Source organism: Arachis hypogaea, chromosome 12 (genome assembly GCF_003086295.3).
Source record: "Arachis hypogaea cultivar Tifrunner chromosome 12, arahy.Tifrunner.gnm2.J5K5, whole genome shotgun sequence".
NCBI classification, from domain to species: Eukaryota; Viridiplantae; Streptophyta; class Magnoliopsida; order Fabales; family Fabaceae; genus Arachis; species Arachis hypogaea.
In genome coordinates this window covers 69,755,546-69,773,102 of record NC_092047.1, presented here as the reverse complement: position 1 = coordinate 69,773,102, position 17,557 = coordinate 69,755,546, and the positions used below count along the sequence as shown (strand labels likewise).

The window sequence follows — 17,557 nt, the reverse complement described above, 5'->3', positions numbered from 1 at the left end:
GGGATTATACTCAGTCAAATTGCAAAGATATTTTGGTCTGAAGCAATCTGGACGAATGTGGTATAATCGTCTTACTGAGTATTTGGCCAAAAACGAATTCAAGAATGATGATATTTGCCAATGTTTTTTCATAAAGAAATCTGCATCTGGGTTCATTATAATTGCTATGTACGTTGATGATTTAAGTATCATTGGAACTCTTGAAGAGATTCCAACAATTATAAAAAACTCTAAAAGAAGAGTTTGAGATGAAAGATCTTGGAAAGTCTAAATTTTGTCTCGGCCTGCAGATCGAGAATACAAAGAATGAGATCTTTATTCATCAAATAACATACACAGAAAAGATCTTGAAGAGATTTTATATGGATAAGTCACATCCGTTAAGTACCCCAATGATCGTAAGATCTTTGGATGTGGAAAAGGATCAATTCCGTCCTAAGGAAGAAAATGAAGATATTCTTGGTCCTGAAGTACCATATCTTAGTGCCATATGAGCGCTAATGTATCTTGCTAATAATACAAGACCCGTTATATCATTTGCTGTGAATTTACTAGCAAGATATAGTTCCTCTCCAACCAGAAGACATTGGAATGGAATCAAACAAATTTTTTGATATCTTCATGAAACGATTGATATGAGATTGTTTTATCCATATGGATCAAAGTCACAATTAGTTGGTTATGCTGATGCTGGATGCTTGTCTGATTCACACAAAGAGAGATCTCAAACAGGATACTTGTTCACATATGGTGGAACAACTATATCATGGAGGTTCACAAAATAGACGATTGCGGCAACATCCTCTAATCATGCTGAAATATTAGCGATACATGAAGTTAGTCGCGAGTGTTTTTGGCTCAGAAGTTTGATCCAATATATTATATCATCATGTGAACTAATTGATCATAAAATAGCTCCAACTGTCCTGTTTGAAGATAATACAGCATGCATTGCTCAACTTAAAGGCGGATATATCAAAGGAGATAGAAGAAAACATATTTCTCCCAAATTCTTCTTCACTCATGATCTTCAAAATCAAGGGACAATTGATGTCCAATAGATCTGCTCAAGTAACAATCTGGCAGATTTACTCACAAAGTCACTCCCAAAATCCTCCTTTGAAAGATTGGTACATGAGATTGGGAGGCGCTGATTTCGAGACATTAAATGATGTTAACAAGAGGGGGAGACTGTATTCTTTTTTTTTTTTTGAACAAGAGAGCTCAACACAATATAGTGGAGCGTCAGGCAACCAACATGTAGCCATGATCATAACGGAACATAAAACAAGTAATTAAACTACCCCTGATGTCATCTCCGGTATTGCCATCAACAACAAAAGGGGTCCACACTACTCCACTCTCTGTAATTGGTCAAGGATCTTTGAAACACCTCTTCTAGACCACCATCTTTGGAATTAAAAATCTGCCTATTCCTCTCTAGCCAGATATTCCAAATAACCGCAAAGAAGCATATCATCCACTTGTTTCGCTCCTCTTTCCTGTTTACAACGCCTGTCCAACTCTCAAAATGTTCTTTTAATGAGCCCGGAATAGACCACGCTCTCCCGAAATCAGAAAACCATTGACACCATATCTGCCAAGTAAACTCACTATCCAGAAACAAGTGGTGAATATATTCAACATCTCTTTTACATAACATACATATGTTGTCCCCATGACTAATTATTCCAAACCTAAGTAGTCTTTCTTTAGTATTTACTCTTCCAATCAGAACAAACCATTGGGTTTTTCCCATTGGGTTTTTTCCATTGGGGGAGACTGTATTCTTTTTTCCTTGGTCAGGTATTTTTTCCATTGGGTTTTTCTTGGCAAGGTTTTTAATGAGGCAATCCCCATCACAAAGGATATTGTACTATTTTTTCTTCACTAAAATTTTTTTCATTCGGTTTTTCTTTAGTAAGGTTTTAATGAGGCATAATCCTAAGGTCATCCAAGGGAAGTGTTGTGATAAGAACAAATGAGGTGGATGGCCATCATTTAATATGGGCAGTTCATATTTTACAATGTTGAAGGCTGAAGATATTAATGGAGAATGAATTTAATGATAGTTAAAAAGGAATACCTTTTTTATATATAAATGGAGGAAGTGAACGTTTGAAACAACACACACCAATAATAACAACCTTCTCTCTCTTTTATATTCTCTTTCTTTCTTTATTTTACAAGTATTTTGAATACTTCTCTCTCTTACTCTTATATATATAATATTAATAAATATATTAATCATCTCTATTATATTGAGATAGTAATTGTGGTGAATACTGTTATTTAATTATACTTCCTTATTTTATATTACCTCTTTTTTATTTATTTATTTATTTTATAACAGAATTGATAATTTTGTGAAAAATACCAACGATTTGTCGATCCTCTTATAGATGTTTGATTTTTGTCCAATTATATTATATTTATTGTATAAACAACCTGATTTATCATATATCTTGTTTATCGTGTAAACGAAATAAAACATATTGTAAAAATACATAAATATTCTAAAAAATAAGTATATGCGTAATTAAAATATTTATTTTATTTATTTAAAAAAATCTGTTATAATGGTCGATAAATTTACTATGCATTTAAAAATTTTACTACTAGTAAGTTTAATATTTACTTAACTAAACCCTTGGAAAAATAGTTAAGGACCCACGTTTTTTGAGTTTTCTACTCTCTCACTCACTCTCTTGTTCTTGCCTTCTTGGAGTTAGAGACTCCATAACAGTGCCAGCTCTCCACTTTCTCTCACCCTCTTCATTCCCCCTCTTCCATTCTGCGTCTGCGACCAACAAGCTCCACCAAGCCGCCGGACTGCTATCCTGCTGTCGATCTGGACGCCGCCGAAGGGACAGCTCGCCACCGATCTGTACGCCACCGCTCGGAGCAGATAACTGCTGGTCAGACCGCCTTCGGACAGAGCCACTGGGATCTTCTGCCTGCAGGCCGTTCACTCCAACAGAGAGAGTTCGTGGCTGTCAACCTATCCAGGGAGCTCCATCCCACCGACAACGTAAGTCTTGTCCTTAGGTTTTCGTTTATTATTTTTTTCTTTTTTCTTTTTCATTTTATTTTAATTTTCCTTTTCAGCTCTTGTCTTCTTCCATATCTTCTTTCTTTTTTCTTTTTCAATTAAAAAAATATGTGGCAAACGCGAAACTTGAACCCAAAGAAAAGTTGCAATGGTTAGGAACTTAGGATACCTTAGTTTCTGAATGTTAGCTTCCAGAACATTCTTCATGTTTGGAAGAAAAAGGAGAGCTTATGTTTCAATGAGCTTATGAACCTTCATTACATCGAAAGAATTACTTGTTTCTTTCATTCCTTTTTTTTCGTCCATAATCTCCTTTTGCTTTCTTCATTTCATTCTCATTTTTCTTCTTCTACGTTTGTGTCTGTCTCTTCCCCTCTTGCTTATTATGCTGCCCACTTGAAAAACACTTCAGTGGAGGTCATGCTGTTATTGGTAAGGATCTGTTGTTACAAATTTACAATATTGGGTTTAGAGCTAAATACCTTCACCAAATCAGACCTATTTGAGTCTGATTTCAATTCTATAGTTGAATTCTAATGTGAGTTCATTCCTTCTCTTATATTGATTCAAAAATAGGGAATTTAATTCAGTTTCATTCTCGGGTTTCCAAAATCCTTGTGAGGGATTTGAATTCCCATGTGTTTTTTTCGCCGTAGTTGCTGTTGAAACTTGAAACCACTTTATAGTGGCCAAGTAGCTTTGAAAAGTGAAATGTGACTCTCAACAACGGGAATTCCCTGTCTCTCTCTCTTTCTTTGACTGGTATACAGTATTTTTCTGTGTTTTGCTATGCTAGGAACCTGTTTCTCCACCCGAATCACTCTGCTCGATATCTTTTCTTTTCTTTTCTTTCTGGAGGTTTAATCTTCCAAATACCCCATAACATCGAGTAAGCTATTCTTGGCTTATTTCCTTTTATGGCTTGGCTTGTTGCTGAAAATTTGCTGCGATCTTTTTTACATAATTATTTTTCTCATTTGATTTTCCATTTATGTTCAAGTATTTTTGTTTTGGTGGTTGTTGAAGTAAGCAAGTGTTTGTAAATATGTGCAAAAGGTTAAATGTAATATAATCGGGCATAAAGTAACAAATAAAAAGAAAAAAAAGAATGTGAACATCTTCATGCCTAAACAGCATCATATGACCAAAGTATGGGCGAGGTTCCCAATTACCTTTGCCAGTTCGTAGCTAGCTCTCTCTCTCTCTCTCTCTCTCTCTCTCTCTCTCTCTCTCTCTCTCTCTCTCTCTCTCACAGACCGTGAGGGGTGCTTTCAATTGTGTAGTTCAAACTTCCAACATTGATTTTTACAGAAGTTAATTGTTCTTATTTAGAGATATCTGACCCGTTATTCTTTTAAAGAAAAGAGTAATTTGATTATAATAAGTGTTGTGCAGATCATTTTGATCCCATTGTAATATCTCCACTAAGATACATTGTCATTCTTGAATATGGAGTAGAGTTGCAATAGAGTTGGAAATAGGTGACAAATCTACCAAATCTGTTAAAGTCATTGTTTCATTGATATTTAAATTTACAAATTGCTTCAGGGTTTTTGAGTTAGATAGCCACAAATCCGGGCTGTATATTTTGTTTAAAGTCATTATTTGCTTTTATTTCTCATGTCTCTCTCATAATTTTTTTTTCCTTGTGTGTTCTGTTTCAGGTGGTTAAACTCATCTTTTCTTGTTTGGTTGTTGTAATCTATTTGTAAAGGAACTGGTAGGAGAGGATGGAAAGTGATGGTATGGAGCATCTTGTTGATGACAAAAGTGATGGTATGGAGCATCTTGTTGATGATGACAAAGGTGATGGTGTGGAGCATGTTGTTCATGATAAAAGTGATACTATGGAGCATGCGGATGATGATGATAGTGATGATTCTAGTAGTGACAGCGGTGATGATGATTTACAAGAGGATCAAGGTAAAGGGAATGATGTAAGTCACATGGAGGAGGCTACCATGTTTAAGAATAAAGCCGAACTGAGTAAAGAGGAAGTTTTGAAAATGGTGTTCGATACTCATGAAAAGGCCTATGATTTTTATGTGAGTTATGCTAAGTGTGTTGGATTTAGTGTCCGGAAAGGAGACGTGGCTCGTGATGATGATGGCAAATTGATAAGACGAAGATTTGTATGCAACAGGCAAGGCTTGAGAGACAAAAAGCATTACATGAGAATTGATAGAAAAAGGGATCAGAAACCAGAGACTAGGACGAATTGTCATGCAATGTTGAGTATTTACCTTGACAACCACACCTCAACTTGGAGAGTGAGAACCTTTGAAAAAGGCCACAACCATGAGCTAGCACCCGCTGGATTTGATTACATCGTGCCAAATACTCGTCGGTTAACAACTGCAAAAAAGGCACAAAGTGATGGTATCCGCATACATGGGTTCCTAACATTTCAAATCATGGGTTTTATGGTTGGTCAAGCTAGGGCTTTTGCTGGAGTTGAATTCTCAAAGGACTTGTACAGTTACATTGATAAACAAAGATGTCCTAAGATAGTTGATGGTGATGCACTTGCAGCTATTAGCTATTTGCAGGGTAAGGCTGATTCTGATCCGACGTTGTTTGCTAGGTACACCACTACAGATGATGATCAATTGGGAAACTTGTTTTGGGCTGATGGCTTAAGTCAAGTTGACTATGAGTACTTTGGGGATGTGGTTGGACTTGATACAAAATACAAAGAAAGCATGTACCACAGACGCTTAGTTATCTTTTCTGGTACTAATCATCATCGACAAACTTGTATTTTTGCATGTGCCTTACTAGGTGATGAGCGAGCTGACACATATAAATGGGCATTGGAGAATTTCTTAGATGCAATGGAAAAGAAGCACCCAAGTGCAGTGGTAACTGATGATAATGAGGCCATGAAAGAGGCAATTCAGGTGGTGTTCCCAAATGCTACCCATAGGCTATGTGCTTGGCATCTTCAAAAAGGTGCAGCATACAACATTAGGGATGCTGAATTTGTTGAGGCTTTCAAGAAATCTATTTATACCAACTTTGATCCTGATGAGTTTGAGGAGTATTGGCGTAACATGATACAAAAGTTTGAGGTATGTGACAGTATGTGGGTAGAGGAGACATATAAGAAGAAGGAAATGTGGGCCACGACTTACCTTCGTGATAAGTTCTGTTCTGGACTAAGAGCATCATCACGATGTGAGGGCTTAAACCCATTGATGAAGAAATATATCAAGGCAAGGCACAATATACTCGAATTGGTCCAACACTTTGAGCTTGCATTGAAGGAATTTAGGAACAATGAATTGGTAGCAGAGTTCAATTCCATGTACAATGAGCCTGTTTTGACAACTGCATTAGAATCAATTGAGCGCAAGGCTGCTAAAGTGTTTACGAGGGAAATTTTCAAAGAAGTGCAAAAAGAGTTAGAAGGGGCTGCTTTACTATTTGTTGTTGGATGTGAAAACCTTTCAACGACTGCCACGTTTAAATTGACTAAGTATGGCAAGCCTGGTTGGGAATACAAGGTGACATACGACAGAGAATCACAGAAATTTGAATGCCAGTGTTGCCTATGGAGTACCCATGGCATTCCCTGTAGTCACATATTTTGTGTTATGATTTATGAACATATTGCAGAATTACCCGAAAAGATGATTCTTAAAAGATGGACTCAAGCTGCAAAGTCTTTTAATGAGCTTCCGGATGAAGAAGATGAGGTGAATGATAAAAAGTTCTTGTTTCGTTATGGTGCATTATGTGCTGCAAGTAATTGGATGTCATTTCTGGCAGCAAGAAAATTGCATAATTTTCTTGAAACAAAAGATGAAATTTATAAAATCACGGCTAAGCTAGAGCATAAAGGCTGTATGGTGGATACCAGATCATTTTCTATTCCCAAGAATACCATGGATGACACGACCAAGGGTGCATCACTAACTTATAAGAATGGTAAGAAGCGGCGACGTTGCAAAGCTTGTAACAAGATGGGTCATTCAAAGTCTAGTTGTCCAAGGGTCAAGGACAGAAGGTCTCGAGGAGATGATCTCAGTTCGTCTTCAATGTCAGATAATCCTCGAAATGCGGGTCATGCCACAAATAGCGCAGTGGATCCTCCAAATACTGGTCCTGCAACACATAACACTCTGGATGATCCTCCAAATGCAGGTCCTGCAACAAATAACGAGGTGAAGTACTAACTACCTTGCTTTTCTGACCAAGAACTATCTTGGTTATAATTAGTTATTTATGGTTAATAGTAGTTGGATTTAGTCAAAAGCTCTGTTTATTGATCTTTATGTTTTTAGTTTTATATTGATTGTTGAGCTTTATTGTATATTAGGTAGGGCACCCTCCAACAGACTCATCAACCGCCATGACACAATCGCTAGCTGTGAATCATGCATCTGCAGCCTCTCGATTCGGGGTATGGGGACCCCAATTTCTTCTTCCTGGTCCTGGTCAACCATGCTTTGCTGCAAATATAGGTCACCAATACTATCTTGCAAATCAAGGTGCTAGATATTATCCCCTTGCTCCAGCCCAACAGCAATTTCTTAGACCTCAAGGTTTAGTGCAGCGGTTTGTTCCTCAAGGTGTATTACCCCAGCAATATGTCGGAGGTCCGAATCCTCAATTCCAAGGCTTAGCGCAGCAAAAACGTGGCAAAGGTCGTGCTCGTCGTTGATCATATCTTTAGGTATGGTTTTCAAAAGACCAAAAGTATCTGTGCTGGGGTTTATTATACTTATGTTTGGGTGATAATAATGAATGTTGATAACTTTGCAACATTTATCAGAAACATGGTTTGAAGTCTTGTTGAGAAATGTCACTAATCAAGGATGACAACATCACTCAGCATCAGTATTTCATTGGTTTGTGGTTTGAGTATAGTCTTCCTCCCATCCTCCCTGTGAATATATATGCAGCGTTTTGAACCTGATGATATGGGCATCAAGATGTAAATGCTGCATTCATCTATGATATAGCACGTACATATTTTCTAATCATCCCTAGTTTTTGTAGAGTCGGTTACTGACATTTGACACCTGATGGAAATGATTTGTAGGAAACTTAAAAATGGTTGCTTTTATGTTCTTGTGGAGGTTAACCTTGAACCAATTGAAAAGTGCAGAGGTATTGCGGTATTGTTCATATAAAGGACACTTTATTGGAGATACTATTTACTGTTTTTTCTTACACATTCATGTTAATTTTTAATGAATGGGGAACAGGGGATAGCAAATGGAGTTGTCGAGGGGGTTAATTTTCTCCCCAGTTATGAGAATCGAATTGGTAATTGACTCAAAGGATTGGGTTATTGGTTAGTGGTTCAATTATTAGATCATTGGTTATTTGGTTTAATAATTAGGGTATAAATATATAATTATATAAAATTTTATTCTATTTTTTTATATTAAGTTTTTTTTTTCAATTTTATTTTTGTATAACATTAATTATTATTTTTGAATTTTAATAATTCATTAATTAATGTATACTTATTAGATGCTTGAAATATTTATTAAACAAAAATATAATTATATAGAGAAAATATGTTGTGATTTCTGAAAAATATGTTTATTTATTTATTTATAATGTTCAATAAAGTTTAATTTGAGAAAAATTGAGTATAAAACTAGAATTAAAATTAATAATATATAAATTATTAATTGGAGGTTATATATATATATATGAAAACAAAAAGTAAATTGGCTTGGTAGTTGGTAGAGTTTGGGAACAAAAAGGTGGGGAACCAAGGTTAGAGCTTGTCCCTTGCATTTTGAAATTAATTCCAACATCCTCAACGTTGGAGCACCGGTGGACTTGCAGAACGTTACTTCCATGTTTCAGCTAGGTGTTGGTGAAGCCATGCGGATCTGCTGTCAAGTGGTTTATGATCGACTCGATTAGACTATCAGTCACTGATTTTTAGGTCAAATTGGCCTATTTGGTCTAGTTCTGAGAACATGGGCTCCCTCGACTTTTGTTTTCTCAAAAAATGTGGAGATTATTATTATTGTTATTGGGAATACTATATACCATTGGCATTGTAACAAGAATGGCCGACTCATTAATAAGGAAAGTTGGGCCATTCTTTAGACTTTAATAAATTTCTATTGTTCTTGCTTAGAAGTTATATCCGAGGTATATCTCAGTCGTTAACATGGAAGACGTCATATTGTGTTTTCCAATGATGATGAGTTATACATTGGACTGCATTGAATTATATCTCAGTGTTTGTTTACTCATCTCATAATCTTGTTGAAAAGTTCTTTTGGTGACCGGATTAGAGTCAAGAAAGCCTAGGGAGTGGATCTTCTCCAGTTTTTTCAATATTTGAGAGAATAAAGTGTGATTTTTCATCTTTAATTTTATAAATGGGACCAAAATATAAATACGAGAAAAAAAATAATAAAAAATAAGATTAAACACTAAATATCATATAATTTTTTTTTTTTCTGGGGAGGAACCATTCCCAAAAGCGTACACATTTCGAAGGAAGCAAGCTTCAACGAATATACTAGCATTTTCTGTCGGTATCCCTATCCGTTGAAGATAATAAATTAGGATATTCTTTGTGATGGGTTGAATTAAAATGGTAGAAACAACATTATTAAAATCGAATGTAGGGATGAATTGAATATGGTACTTGCTGAAAAGTTTAAGTAATTGGGGCTTAATAGGTCTATCCATCTATTTTTATTTTTATTATATAAAAATTAATACAAATTTATTATAGAATAAGTTTATGTCACACTAGTCTATAATTGTACAATGTCAGTAATTTTACATAAATGATAATTTTATAATTTTATAATTTAAAAAGATTATAAATTTCTATATAGTAATAATACTGTTCATATCCTGGTCCAAAATATAAGCCAGACTTAATGCAGTTCAAAGGCCCAATCCAGTAGGATAGTCTCATTCATGTATCCGACCTCTTCTAAGAGGTCAGAACATATTGAAACAGGCAGCTCACACTTATCCAAGTGAGTAATTGTCTCTCCAAATCTCTCACCTACTTCTAGAAGGGAGATCTTAACAACCCTAAAATAAAGGGATGACGGTTATCCACCATCAGAAGTGAAACTACTTCAACGGTGGTTATTGGCTCGTCTCCTATAAATATCCTGACATACTCATGTACATCTAAGTTCCAATACACTTAAACCTACTAAGACCCTTGCTGACTTAAGCATTGGAGTATTTTGCAGGTACCACCCCCACCTTCCCACATACAAGTTAGACGACGGTCACAGAACGTGAGCTAAGTCGTAATCTGCTCCATTGAGGATTTGGGCCTCACATACAAGCCCAAAATCAATCCAGTTTCAGGTAACCCTCGCAACATTGGCGCTGTTGCCAGGGACCTGGGAATCAACGTTCAATGGCGGACGACCAACGTGAAGACGGACACACTGCATCCGAGTCAGATCAAGAATATCAAGATATGGTCAATAACGACCAAGCACTAGTAGTACCTCCCCAAATGATGTAAGGACCGCATGGTGAGGGCCCCTCGAGTGTTCAAAACCAGAAGAGGATCCCCTCTGATGTTCACCAGCCGGAAAGGGAGGATTAGTCCCATTCTACTGACTTTATAGGGCTGCTACAAGGCCACCAAGGTTGACTCGAGCAACTAGAACAAGAGCTAGAGGGACAACACGAGGTGGAGAGGAGTTTGAGAAGAGAAATCAGGCGACGGAAGGAGTTGGATGGCAAACTCTCGAAGTTGGAATCCAATCTCCGAAATTAGAACTCTCGCGCGGATCGGGAGGATACCCTATTCGGGGGGGAGGGGAGGGGGGGAGAAAACCCATTCACTAAGGATGTCATGAGGGCTAGAGTTCCCAGAAAATTTAAAAGCCCTGACATGAACCTGTACGATGGGACAACCGACCCGAAGCATCACCTCAGCAATTTTAAAAGTCAGATGTACTTGGCCAACGCCTCGGATGCCTCTCGTTGCAAAGCCTTCCCGATGACCTTGACAAAAGCGGCTATGAAATGGTTTGATAGCTTGCCTCCTAGGTCGGTTACTAGTTTCGACGACCTCTCGTGTAAGTTTCTCACGCGATTCTCAATTCAAAAAGACAAGGTCAAGCATGCACCCAGTCTACTCGGAGTAAAACAGGAGGTTGGAGAACCCCTGAGAAACTACATGGAGAGATTCAACAAAGTGTGCTTGGAAATCTAAGACCTTCCTACTGAGGCAGTGATAATGGGACTTGTCAATGGCCTCCGACAAGGCCCCTTTTCCCAGTCTATATAAAAAAGGCATCCGACTTCCTTAAGTGATGTACAAGAACGAGCTAAAAAGTACATCAATATGGAAGAAAACGCCAGGTTATGGGAGCCGAGTTGGCGACCAGGGCACCCTCAACAGCTGAAAGAAAAAGAGAAGGAGCCCAAGAGAAAAGAAGAAGTCAGACCCGAGAAGCCCAGAAGATACTATACTTATACTCCGCTACGAGTTTCCTTAGTGGATGTCTATAGGGAAATCTGTCATACCGAGAAGCTTCCTCCTCCGCGTCCCATTAAAAATAAAAAAGGCGAAAGTCGTAACGAATATTGTGAATACTACAAACTGTATGGGCATTCCACAAATAATTGCTACGACCTAAAAAATGTGATAGAAAAGCGGCCAGGGAAGGTCGGTTGGATAGATATCTCATGAAAAGGTCGGACAATCATGGGAAAAAGGAAGAGAGATGAGGAAGACTGTGAACGGAAAGGTCTGCCCCCACAGACTCCAGAACAACACATTCATATGATATTAGGAGGATTTGATGGAGGGGGGCTGACCAAATCGTCTCGGAAGAGGCATTTGAAAGAAGTATACCAAGTCGGCAATAATGAACCCGACCTTCCCACAATCTCCTGCACAAGAGAAGATGGACAGGGGGATCATACCCGGGCACGACGACCCGGTGGTAATTACCATGATCCTTGCCAATGTTCACCTGCATAGAACATTGGTAGACCAAGGAAGCTCTGCCGACATACTGTTCAAATCGGTATTTGATAAGTTGGTATCAGAAGAAAAGGAACTAAAAGCCTATCCGGATACTCTCTTCGGATTGGGCAATGCTTCTATTATGCCATTGGGCTTCATCCCTCTATATACAACCTTTGGAAAGGGATTGAGATCCAAGACTTTAAACATCGACTTCATTGTCGTCGATGTGACGTCGGCTTATAACGCCTGATTGGAAGGACGACCTTAAATCGATTAGGAGCGGTCGTCTCCACTCCTCATCTTTGCATGAAGTTTCCAACGGAAGATGGAATTGCCACCATCAGAGGAGATCAAATTTTGGCAAGAAAATGTTACAATGAAAGCCTGAACCTCATAGAAAAGGGCAAAGAGGTCAATGCAATTGAACTCGGAGGAGTTCGAGGAAAGGACGAGCTACGACCCTAACCTTGAGGGAAAATAGAGGAGGTCCAGATTGGACGAGAAGCTGGAAAGAACACCAACATAGGAGTCGGCATAAAGGCAGATCTAAAGCAAGAGCTTGTAAAACTACTACAAAAAAATTCCGACCTCTTCGCCTGGAAAGCCTCCGACATGCCCGGAATAGATCCCGAGCTTATGACATATAAATTAGAAGTTCATCTAGGATCTCGACCTGTTCAACAAAGAAGATGGAAGCCTGGACTAGAACGAGCTCAAGTGGTCAAAGAGCAAGTACAAGCCTTGCTAGAAGCCGGGTTCATCAGGGAAGTCAAGTACCCGCATGGCTGACAAATGTGGTGTTGGTCAAAAAGCAGAATGAGAACTGGAGAATGTGTGTCAATTATACCGACCTCAACAAAGCATGTCCAAAAGACCCATATCCTCTACCCAACATTGATACCTTAGTAGACTCTAACTCGAGGTACAACTCGAGGTACCAGTATCTATCATTCATGGATGCTTACTCGGGATATAATCAAATCCCGATCTACAAATCGGATCAGGAGAAGAAGTCTTTCATCACACCCAAAGCGAACTACTGCTATGTGGTCATGCCATTTGGATTAAAAAATGCAGGGGCCACATATCAAATGTTGATGAATAAGGTGTTCGCACCTCACCTTGGAAACCTAATGGAGGTATACGTAGATGACATGCTAGTAAAGACCAAGGATGAAGCCAGTCTGCTGACCGACCTCTCACAAGTTTTTGATACCATAAGGAAGCATGGGATGAGGCTAAATCCTACCAAGTGCACCTTTGCAGTAGAAGCTGAAAAATTCCTAGGATTTATGCTTACACAAAGAGGAATTTAAGATAACCCCGAAAAGTGCAGAACAATAATAGAAATGAAGAGCCGGACCTGTCTAAAGGAAGTCAAACAATTGAATGGCCGACTTGCAGCCTTATCCAGATTTTTGGCAGGATTAGCTCTAAGATCCTTGCCACTCTTTTCACTACTTAGAAAAGAATGCCAGTTTAAATGGACTTCTGATTGTGAAGAGACTTTTCAAGAGTTCAAGAAATTTTTGAGCCAGCCTCCCATCCTCACTAGGCCAAAAATAGGAGAAGAACTTGTATTATATTTAGCTGTCTCCGAGAAGGCCGTAGCGTCAGCAAAGTGTTGCAAGGCCCCGAGTTAAAGTATCAGAAAATTGAAAAGTTTGCGTATGCTTTAATTGTAGCATCCAGAAGGCTCCGACCTTATTTCCAGGCTCATATCATAAGAGTCTGATGAGCGGATAATTTATACGCTTTTTGGCATTGTTTTTAGGTAGTTTTTTATATGTTTTAGTCACTTTTTATTATATTCTTATTAGTTTTTAAATAAAAATCACATTTTTGGACTTTACTATGAGTTTGTGTGTTTTTCTGTAATTTCAGGTAATTTCTGGCTGAAATTGAGGGACCTGAGCAAAAATCTGATTCAGAGGCTGAAAAAGGACTGCAGATGCTGTTGGATTCTGACCTCCCTGCACTCAAAGTGGATTTTCTGGAGCTACAGGAGTCCAAATGGCGCGCTCTCAATTACGTTGGAAAATAGACATCCAGGGCCTTCCAGCAATATATAATAGTCCATACTTTGCTCGAAGATAAATGACGCAAACTGGCATTCAACGCCAGCTTCCTACCCTATTCTAGAGTTAAACGCCAGAAACAGGTTGCAAAGCAGAGTTAAACGCCAGAAATAGGTTACAACCTGGCGTTTGACTCCAAAAATAGCCTAGGCACGTGTAAAGCTCAAGTCTCAGCCCCAGCACACACCAAGTGGGCCCCGAAAGTGGATTTCTGCACTATCTATCATAGTTTACTCATTTTCTGTAAACCTAGGTCACTAGTTTAGTATTTAAACAACTTTTAGAGATTTATTTTGAACCTCATGACATTTTCACGTTTTACATTGTATCTCTACGGCATGAGTCTCTAAACTCCATGATTGGGGGTGAGGAGCTCTGCTGTGTCTCGATGAATTAATGCAATTACTTCTGTTTTCTATTCAAACACGCGTGTCTCTGTTCTAAGATATTCACTCGCACTTAACCATGATGAATGTGATGATCCGTGACACTCATCACCATTCTCAACCCATGAACGCGTGACTGACAACCACTTCTGTTCTACCTTAGATTGAGTGTGTATCTCTTTGATTCCTGGTTCAAGAGTCTGATTGCCTCTCCTGACAACAGAGTATTTAACTCCATGAATCCAGAGTCTTCATGGTAAAGGCTAGAATCAATTGGTGGCCATGCCTGAGATCCGGAACGTCTAAACCTTGTCTGTGGTATTCTGAGTAGGATCTGGGAAGGGATGATTGTGACGAGCTTCAAACTCACAAGTATTGGGCGTAGTGACAGACGCAAAAGGATCAATGGATCTTACTCCAATACAAGTGAGAACCGACTGATGATTAGCCATGTACATGGATCTTTTTCACTGAGAGGACAGGAGGTAGCCATTGACGACGGTGAAACCCAACATACAGCTTGCCATGGAAGGAGCCTTGCGTGCGTGAAGAAGACAGTCGGAAAGTGGAGATTCAGAAGACAGAGCATCTCCAAAACCTCAATCTATTCTCCATTACTGCACAACAAGTAACCTTTATTTCATGTTTTTTAGTTTTCATAAACAAAAGTAATTTTTATCATTAATCTCTTGACTAAGATTTACAAAATAACCATAGATTGCTTCAAGCCAACAATCTCCGTGGGATCGACCCTTACTCACGTAAGGTATTACTTGGACGACCTAGTGCACTTGCTGGTTAGTGGTACGAGTTGTGAAAAGTGTGATTTACAATTCGTGCACCAGAGTCCGAACAAACCAGCCCATGAAACAGATATTTCAGAAAACGGATATTACGGGAAGAATGGTTCAATAGGCTATAGAGCTATCCGAGTTTGATTTGAAATATGAAACTCGAACAGCAATCAAAACCCAATGTCTCACTGACTTTGTCGCAGAATATACTGGTGACCAGATTGAAACCTCCATGACCTGGGAGATATATGTAGACGGGTCCTCTAACAAGGTCGGAAGTGGAGCTGGCATAATATTAGTCAGTGAAGAAGGTACTCAAATAGAGGTGTCTTTGAAATTTGAGTTCTCCGCTACCAATAACCAGGCCAAATGTGAAGTCCTGATTGCAGGACTAAAACTTGCTAAAGGAGTCAGTGCGATCAAGGTAATTGTCTTTAGTGACTCACAAGTAGTGACTTCTCATATTAATGGAGAGTACCAGGCAAAGGATCTTAGTATGAAAAGGTACTTGGAAAAAATGCTAGAGCATCTTAGGCAATTCCGGGAAACCGAAGTCAAGTACATAACTCTAAAACTCAATAGCAGAGCCGATGCTCTCTCCAAGTTAGCAAGTACTAAGCCCGGGGGAAACAACAGGAGCCTTATACAAGAAACTCTCTAGGATCCCTTTGTCATAAAAAAGGGCAACAAGTCAGATGTTCTACCCCTTTCAGGACTAAATCTCAGATGGATGACTCCCATAGTCGAATACCTGAAATTCGACATCCTTCCCGAGGAACAAAAGGAAGCCCACAAACTTAGGAAGGAAGTGCAGAACTACACTTTGGTGCGAAATGTCCTTTATAAAAGAGGGATATCTACACCATTGCTAAAATACGTGCCGACCTCTAAGACAGAGGAGGTCCTGAATGAAGTACACAATGGCATTTGTAGGAATCACCTTGGAGCAAGATCTTTAGCCAGGAAGGTGATACGAGCTGGGTTCTTCTGGCCAACTTTGCAAAAGGATGCTACCGACTTCATTAAAAAGTGCCAACCTTGTCAGGTGCATGCCAATTTCCTCATCGTTCCCCCCGAAGAGCTTATCAGCGTGACCTCTCACTGGCCCTTTGCGAAATGGGGATTAGACCTACTTGGACCTTTTTCCTAAGCTCCAGGATAGGTCAAATATCTTATTATAGGAGTAGATTACTTCACCAAATGGATAAAGGTAGAACCACTGGCCACTATCACAGAATAGAGAAGTCAGAAATTCCTTTATTGGAATATAATTACTCGGTTCGGAGTCCCCCACTCTATCACCACAGATAATGGCACTCAGTTCACAGATTCCACATTAAGAAATCTGGTGTCCAGCATGAAGATCAAACATCAATTCACATCAGTAGAGCATCCTTAAGCCAATGGACAAGGGTGAGTGATGAGCGGATAATTTATACGCTTTTTGGCATTGTTTTTAGTATGTTTTTAGTAGGATCTAGTTACTTTTAGGGATGTTTTCATTATTTTTTATGTTAAATTTACATTTCTGGACTTTACTATGAGTTTGTGTGTTTTTCTGTGATTTCAGGTATTTTCTGGCTGAAATTGAGGGACTTGAGCAGAAATCAGATTCAGAGGTTGAAAAAGGACTGCTGATGCTGTTGGATTCTGACCTCCCTGCACTCAAAGTGGATTTTCTGGAGCTACAGAACTCGAAATGGCGCGCTTCCAATTGCGTTGGAAAGTAGACATCCAGGGCTTTCCAGAAATATATAATAGTCCATACTTTGGCCAAGAATAAACGACGTAAACTGGCGTTCAACGCCAGCCTTCTGCCCAAATCTGGCGTCCAGCGCCAGAAAAGGATCCAAAACCAGAGTTGAACGCCCAAACTGGCACAGAAACTGGCGTTCAACTCCACAAATGGCCTCTGCACATGCAACACTTAAAGCCCAGCCCAAGCACACACCAAGTGGGCCCCGGAAGTGGATTTATGCATCAATTACTTACTTCTGTAAACCCTAGTGACTAGTTTATTATAAATAGGACCTCTTACTATTGTATTTGACATCTTTGGACGCCTGGTTCTTAGATCAGAGGGGCTGGCCATCTCGGCCATGCCTGGACCTTTCACTTATGTATTTTCAAACGGTAGAGTTTCTACACTCCATAGATTAAGGTGTGGAGCTCTGCTGTTCCTCAAAGATTAATGCAAAGTACTTCTGTTTTCTATTCAATTCATCTTATTTCGTTTCTAAGATATCCATTCGCACCCAAGAACGTAATGAAGGTGATGATTATGTGTGACGCTCATCATCCTTCTC

At 39.0% G+C, this 17,557-nt stretch overlaps 1 protein-coding gene across 4 annotated transcripts; it reads left to right on the top strand.

Moving 5' to 3' along the window:
• The first annotated feature begins 2,649 nt into the window (after positions 1-2,649).
• Positions 2,650-8,213, top strand: LOC112727501 (protein FAR1-RELATED SEQUENCE 5). 4 transcript variants are annotated; one of them, XM_072209343.1, is made up of 4 exons: positions 2,661-3,031; positions 4,767-7,218; positions 7,374-7,730; positions 7,830-8,213. In XM_072209343.1, the coding sequence occupies exons 2-3, from the start codon at positions 4,783-4,785 to the stop codon at positions 7,716-7,718; spliced, it is 2,781 nt and encodes a 926-aa protein (XP_072065444.1). In that variant the 5' UTR covers positions 2,661-3,031; positions 4,767-4,782; the 3' UTR covers positions 7,719-7,730; positions 7,830-8,213. The 4 variants fall into 4 exon arrangements, with proteins under 4 accessions (XP_025633048.1, XP_072065444.1, XP_025633049.1 ...); XM_025777264.2 differs by having other exon boundaries at positions 2,665-3,031; positions 4,717-7,218; XM_072209342.1 differs by lacking the exon at positions 2,661-3,031 and adding an exon at positions 3,121-3,484 and having other exon boundaries at positions 4,717-7,218.
• Positions 8,214-17,557: the final 9,344 nt, after the last annotated feature.